Source organism: Symphalangus syndactylus, chromosome 24, assembly GCF_028878055.3.
Source record: "Symphalangus syndactylus isolate Jambi chromosome 24, NHGRI_mSymSyn1-v2.1_pri, whole genome shotgun sequence".
Classification (NCBI taxonomy): domain Eukaryota; kingdom Metazoa; phylum Chordata; class Mammalia; order Primates; family Hylobatidae; genus Symphalangus; species Symphalangus syndactylus.
The window spans coordinates 46,634,833-46,642,133 of NC_072446.2; the positions used below are offsets into that span (position 1 = coordinate 46,634,833).

At 39.7% G+C, this 7,301-nt stretch overlaps 1 protein-coding gene across 1 annotated transcript; it reads right to left on the minus strand.

Annotated features, from left to right (window-relative positions):
• Positions 1 to 3,788: 3,788 nt before the first annotated feature.
• On the minus strand, positions 3,789 to 5,574 carry LOC129474287 (ubiquitin-conjugating enzyme E2 D3-like). Its single transcript, XM_055265463.2, has one exon. It carries the CDS (start codon positions 5,378 to 5,380, stop codon positions 5,048 to 5,050), a length of 333 nt encoding a protein of 110 aa, XP_055121438.1. The 5' UTR covers positions 5,381 to 5,574; the 3' UTR covers positions 3,789 to 5,047.
• Positions 5,575 to 7,301: the final 1,727 nt, after the last annotated feature.

Consider the following 7,301-nt stretch of genomic DNA (forward strand, 5'->3'; position numbering starts at 1 on the left):
AATGGAAATACTTAGGAATATACTTAATCAAGGAGGTGAAAGACCTCTACAAGGAAAACTACAAAGCACTGCTGAAAGAAATCACAGACAACACAAACAAATGGAAACACATCCTAGGCTCATGGATGGGTAGAATCAATATTGTGAAAATGACCATGCTGCCAAAAGCAATCTATAAATTCAACACAATCCCCAACAAAATACCACCATCATTCTTCACAGAATTAGAAAAACAATTCTAAAATTCATATGGAGCCAAAAAATAGCCCACATAGCCAAAGCAAGACTAAGCAAAAAGAACGAATTTGGAGGCATCACACTACCTGATTTCAAACTATATTGTAAGGCCGTAGTCACCAAAATAGCATGGTTCTGGTATAAAAATAGACACATAGACCAATGAAACAGAATACAGAACCCAGAAATAAACCCAAATATGTACAGCCAACTGATCTTCAACAAAGCAAACAGAAACATAAAGTGGGGGAAAGGACACCCTTTTCAACAAATGGTGTTGGGATAATTGGCAAGCCACATGTAGGAGAATGAAACTGGATTCTTATCTCTCACCTTATACAAAAATCAACTCAAGATGGATTAAGGACTTAAACCTAAGACCTGAAACTGTAAAAATTCTAGAAGATAACATTGGAAAAACCCTTCTAAACTAAAGAGCTTTTGCACAGCAAAAGGAACAGTCAGCAGAGTAAACAGACAACCCACAGAGTGGGAGAAAATCTTTACAAGCTATACATCTGACAAAGGACTAATATCCAGAATCTACAATGAACTCAAGCAAATAAGCAAGAAAAAACCAATCCCATCAAAAAGTGGACTAAGGATGTGAATAGACAGTTCTCAAAAGAAGATATACAAATGGCCAACAAACATGAAAAAATGCTCAACATCACTAATGATCAGGGAAATGCAAATCAAAACCACAATTCTATACCACGTTACTCCTGCAAGAATGGCCATAATAACAAAATCAAAAAATAGTAGATGTTGGCGTGAATGCAGTGATCAGGAAACACTTCCACACTGCTGGTGGGAATGTAAACTAGTACAGCCACTATGGAAAACAGTGTGGAGATTCCTTAAAGAGCTAAAAGTAGAACTATCATTTGATCCAGGAACCTCACTATTGGATATCTACCCAGAGGATGTTTATAGCAGCACAATTCACAATTGCGAACATATGGAACCAACCCAAATGCCCATCAATCAGCAAGTAGATAAAGAAACTGTGGTATATACATATGTATGTGTGATTATATACATATATACATACCACATATATATATGGTTGAATACCACTCAGCCATAAAAAGGGATGAATTCGCAGTGACCTGGATGAGATTGGAGACTATTATTCTAATTGAAGTCTAAGTGAAGTAACTCTGGCATGGAAAACCAACTAAACGTTGTATGTCCTCACTGATATGTGGGAGCTAAGCTATGAAAATGCAAAGGCATAAGAATGATACAATGGACTTTGGGGACTTGGGGGGGAAATGTGGAAGTGGGCAAGGGATTAAAAGACTACAAACAGGGTGTAGTGTATACTGCTCAGGTGATGGGTGTACCAAAATCTCACAAATCACCACTAAAGAACTTACTCATGTAACCAAACACCACTTGTACCCCAATAACCTATGGAACAAAATTAAGTTCGAGGTTAAAAAAAGTTATTGGTAAAATAAAAATATAAATGTCTCAAAAATAAAATAAAATCAAGGTGTCCGCAGGGCTGAATTCTTTCTGGAGATTACCTTGATTTTCAGCTTTTAGAAGTTGTGTGCATTCCCTGGCTTGTGGCTCTTTCAAAGCATAACATTCCAACTTCTGCTTTTGCCATCACATTTCCATCACATCTCATCACATTTTAAACATTTCTATTTATTTATTTATTTAGTTTAAAAATAGAGATGAGGTCTCACTATGTTGAGCAGGCTGGCCTCAAACTCCCAGCCTCAAGTAATTCTCCCACTTTGGCCTCCCAAAAGGTTGGGGTTACAGGTGTGGGCCACTGCACCCAGCCTGTCACTGCATCTCTCTCTCTCTCTCTTTTTTAATAACTTTATTATTCTTTCCTTCCTCTTATTAGGACACTTGTGAGTACAATGGGTGCACCCAGATAATGCAGAATTATCTCCTCATCTTCAGATGCTTACCTTAATCACACATGTAAAGTCCCTTTTGCCATAGGTCACATATTGACAGGTTCCGGGGATTAGGATGTGGACATATTTGTGGAGCATGTCACTACTTAGCCTTCACACTGGGGTATAGAAGCCTCACTCAGTCAGAGCCACTTCACTAGAATTGTGTACCTGATATTAAGAGAGGTTCTTAGCTAAACCCTGCTTGGAGCAAAGGAGTCAGGCTCAGGTAGGGTAATCTGTGAACCAGAAACATAAGCATGATATGTGTTTATGGTGCTATAATAAGAATAAACTTGGAGCTGTTACTGGGACTGCCTCTTCATTAAATGCTCAGAGACCTGGAAAGCAGTGGCCTAACCATGAACAAAAATGCTGTTGTGAATATGTGCCATCTAAACACTTAGCTGGGCTCACGCCTATAATCCCAGCACTTTGGGAGGCCGAGGTGAGAGGGTTGCTTGGAGCTAGGAGTTCGAGACCAGCCTGGGCAACATAGTGAAGCCCCATCTCCACCAAAAATACAAAAATGGGCTGGGCATGGGCCTGTGGTCTCAGCTACTTGGGAGGCCGAGGTGGGAGGATCGTTTGAGCTCGGAAGGTTGAGGCTGCAGTGAGCCGTGATTGTGCCATCTGACTTCAGCCTGGGTGACAGAGGAAGACCCCATCTCAAAAAAAAAAAAAAGGTTAAACTCTTAGAAATGGAGAATAGAATGATGGTTACTAGCAGCTAGGTGGTGCCGGTAATGGGAAGAGAAAGGTGGTGGTTGGGGAGATGATGGTCAAAGTGCACAAAATTTCAATTAGACAGGCAGAGTAAGTTAAAGAGATCTATGGTACAACATGATGTCTAGAGCTGATAACAATTTACTGTATTTTTGGAAATTGCTAAGGGTAGATTTTATGTGTTCTCACCACAAAAAATGATAAGCATGTGATGGGATTCATATGTTCATTGGCTTGATTTGGCCATTCCACAGTACATACATATTTCAAAACATCGTGCCATACACCATAAATATATGCAATTTTTATTTGCCAATTAAAAAAATAAATAAATTAATTCTTAAAGATGTTGTTGTAAAGACAATGTGACTGTGGATGGCGGTGCCTTACAGGGTCGACACCGACTTCCCAACCTGCTTCTTTCCCTTGACATTTGCACAATTCTCTGCAGATGGTGGAGTTGATCCTCACCATCGGGAAGGATAATAATGAAAGGAAGGAGGAAGACTAATTCCTAGAGTTCAACTACAGTTCCCTCTTCATAACACAAAGACCATTTGCTGAAATAAAATCAAACTGCAGGACCTCAGCTTATCATTTGGGGGAGTTTGCCAGACCATGCTTGAAGCCTCCTGTGAACTTTCCTGCTAGCTGATGTAGCGCCAACAGCTCAAATGATGAGGAAATCATCGAAGTGTTTGCTGTAGACTCGTGTCCCCTTTGGGGGCCCAGACCTTTGATAAGCTTCCCTTCTTTACATTTAGTCAAGTAATGGATAAAATCTTAAGATCAACACAGTTTCTTCAATCGATATTCTTACAACCAGCTGTAATCTACCTAATCAAAATATGACCTGGTCTGTATGTTTCTATCTTCCCACGGGGCTTTTTTTTCCCCCCATACCAAAACAATACTTTATTTTGCAAATTTTGACCCATTATTACTCCCATGTTATGTTTTTTTTCAGCTGTCAAGTGTACAAGGTGAAGAGAAATTTCAGTTAGACAGGGACTGCACCTGGAAAATAAATTTCTTAAACTCCATAAACACATTTCAAAACTGCTGGCTCCCAAAAGTCCATCTATGAACTCTAGGGCTGCCAGTATCATGTGCAGCACATTAAAGCTACACTATCCAAATAGCTTACTAATTCTGCATAAATCAGGTCAAGCAATGTGTCAACCTGTAACAGACTGTGCACTTTAACTGAACATGGCAAAATATTCACTCTTTCGAACTTTACATCATCATTTGATGTCAAACAGTGAAGCAAATCCCAACAGTATATACAAAAAGCAGCTTTGCGTTTACAAAAGATTGTTACCTGTACTGATTAATCCAGGCAGCTAACTCGTTAGTTTATGCAACTTTATTGAAGAAAAATAAATCAATTACTAGCAGAGTTATTAGTTGATCACTCATCCATTGACAACTTGCATCATTTATTCAGTGCTATATTAAACAGTGTATTGGAAGATAGATTAACTAATAGCTCCAAGCCTCCTAACAATTTAAATGAAAATTACAAAATGTTTGAGACCCTATTTTGGAATACAAAGGGTGTTTGACTTCCAATTTCCATTCTCCGTAGAACAAGAACAGGTCATTCCTTTATTGACATGCATAAAATACATCACATTTTCTGTTCTGCTGATGCTATAAATTCAATACCAATTCTCCAGCCACATTAGTTATGAGCACAAAGTATATCGTGTAACCTCAAATCTCTAACAGTGGAAGGCTTAAACAAGAATGGATGCTGCTAGAATAATGCTGTATCCTTTGATGTGACAACTAAGCATCCATCTCCCTCCCCCTCAGATGATTTCTTCAGCATGTTAGAGCAATGAGGACATTGTTAGAGTGAAGACATTGGCCACATAATACACATGCTCCATTTTTTTTTTTTAATTCTGAGTCTTGGGCAACTGTTCTCTTATAACTACTTTACAGTTTCTAAAAGCAGTTATTGTCCAAAGCTGGGAGAACTTAAGTCTTCTCAGATGAGCATGTGAATGAATGGAAGGAGGTAAACAAAAAATAAAATTAAAAAACATGAGGTCTGATAGGGGAGCAGCCGGATAAGAAAATCAAAAAAGGAACAGTAATTTAAAGTTTATTCCAGCTATAATGCAGGTTATTCTGACTTTAAGGTAGCATCACATGGCATACTTCTGAGTCCATTCCCAAGATATTCTGTTGTACTTATCTCTGTCTGTTTTATAGGTCTGTGCAATCTCTGGCACTAGGGGGTCATCTGGGTTTGGATCACATAGCAGTGAACAAATGGATAAAAGAACTTTAGAAATTGTTAAAGCAGGTAACCACTGTGATCTTAGAATATTGAGACAAATGCTGCCATTACTGTTAATATTTGAATGATAAATTCTTGTTGTAAATGCAACCTTAGGTGGTTTGAAGGGGTAGTCTGTAGGAAAATGAATTGTCAAAAAGAATACACAGCCTTGATATAGGCTGTCATTAGGTCCCATAATTGTGGCTTACCAATGAAACATATCATCCCCAACTGGACCTGCAGAACATTGTGTTGGAGGGCCACGGGCCAAATCACTAAGTTCCTTATTAATCCGTTTCAGTGCCATAGTGTGTGCTTGTCATCTGGCTCCTCACTCTCTCAGTGTATGCTCAGAGGTCTGGTCAAAACTCTTGATTATCCCGGCGGCGGGGCAGGATTTTCTCATCTCACATCAGCTCTGCCCATGGGGCTCTCTTGAGGGAAGATATCAAAAGTTTAACAAAACTCTAGAAAAGATAGAGCCTTGACATTCATGAAAGACTCATCCTGGAACTTAGAATTCCCTTGGAAACCCCTAGTTATATAAACCACCACCATGGCACACAATTTCTTCCAGAAGATGTATTTTTTTCCTCTATAGGCTGGAGCATGAATGTATGAATCACTTCTTATTTATGTTAAATTACATTTTTATAATTTATAAATTATATTATATTAAATTCACTCATGTACTGGAACAAGAGATTCTTTATATTCTTTAAAGTTATCCAAACTTTAGATGGGGTAAAATCTATCATTTTCTTGGAGAGTCCTTAACTCTTCACCTAATAACATCTTCATTTCTTTCTTTACTTTCAAAACCAGCACCAGCTTCCTTTCCCAGAAAACCATTGGCTTTCTTTTAGGGGCATATTCCCCCCACTAAGGAATATAGTTTTGTATTATTTCACGAGACCATGAAATACAATATTGAGTAAATACAATATTGAGTAAAGAACAAGAAAGCCTCATTGAAATGGGGCTGCTTTGTGGTTGGGTAGGCTTAGCTGCTGGGGTGCAAGATGGAAACTTACACTCCCCAAAATAATGAATGACCACATCATGGATCTTTGCGATTTCTCACAAAGTCACAAATAGCAAAAATGCCAATATAAAGGGCTACCATATGTTATATCAATTACATGTCTCTGTACTGTCCTCAGTGAAGACATACCAACTTCTTTTTGTTTCAAGCATCATTCTAGAAGGACTGAATCTAGAAGGACTGAATTCCCATGTGACAGTTCCAGTTTATATCATATATCTCCAGAGTGACAGCTTTTCTTCCTCTTTTCTCCCTAATCCAGTCCCCAGTCTCCGGCTGCCTCTCATCATAATTATGTGTAATGTTGGCTGATGCTATACTTGGATGTACAGGGAAACTGTAGCTTCTTGATTTTTCTACCATTGATTGAATCTTCAGGAGCCCCCATCTTATGGCAGATGGGGAAGCTATTCATGATACACAGTCTTTTTGAATGTACATAGACTCCCTTCAGTTGAAATCACTCATTTCTGGACATGTGAAATCTTTTGGGTTTCAGTCCCTGCCCTTGCTACCTTCTAACATGGTTGAGCTTCCAGGGAGCTCATGTTGGAGGAGGGGAGGAGGAAGATCAGAATCATATACTGTTCCAGAATTCTGGATCCTTGCTGGCTCTGCTGCAGGATGGATTGCTGAGAAATAATGTGCCCCATCTGGTCTTTTGGAGTCTGCGGTCCTGGCCACTTGTCCTTGATAGCAAAGGCACCACACATAATGATCACTTTGACCTGACTCTGGGCCTCTGCCCATCTGCCGCCCCTAAGTAGGGCATACAGGAATTTACGGATCCCTGCACCTCACCGTTTGCTGTGGCATATTAGGACCTCCATCTCCCTACCTCCTCCCCGCTGCATCACCATTTCTCTAGAACACCTGCAGGGCTCCTCTTAGAGGTCTGGGACCTTCCCCAGTGAGCCCAGGGAAGCATCCCATTGCTGCCTTCCTGCCTCATGATCTCAGGCTTCTCTACACTTAGATGTTTCTATAGCTTCCCCACCTCCACCACCTTGATTTAGCTCCTGAAGGGGAAAGAAAGGACAAATGCATTCAGCCTTCAAGTATTTTCTGTTTC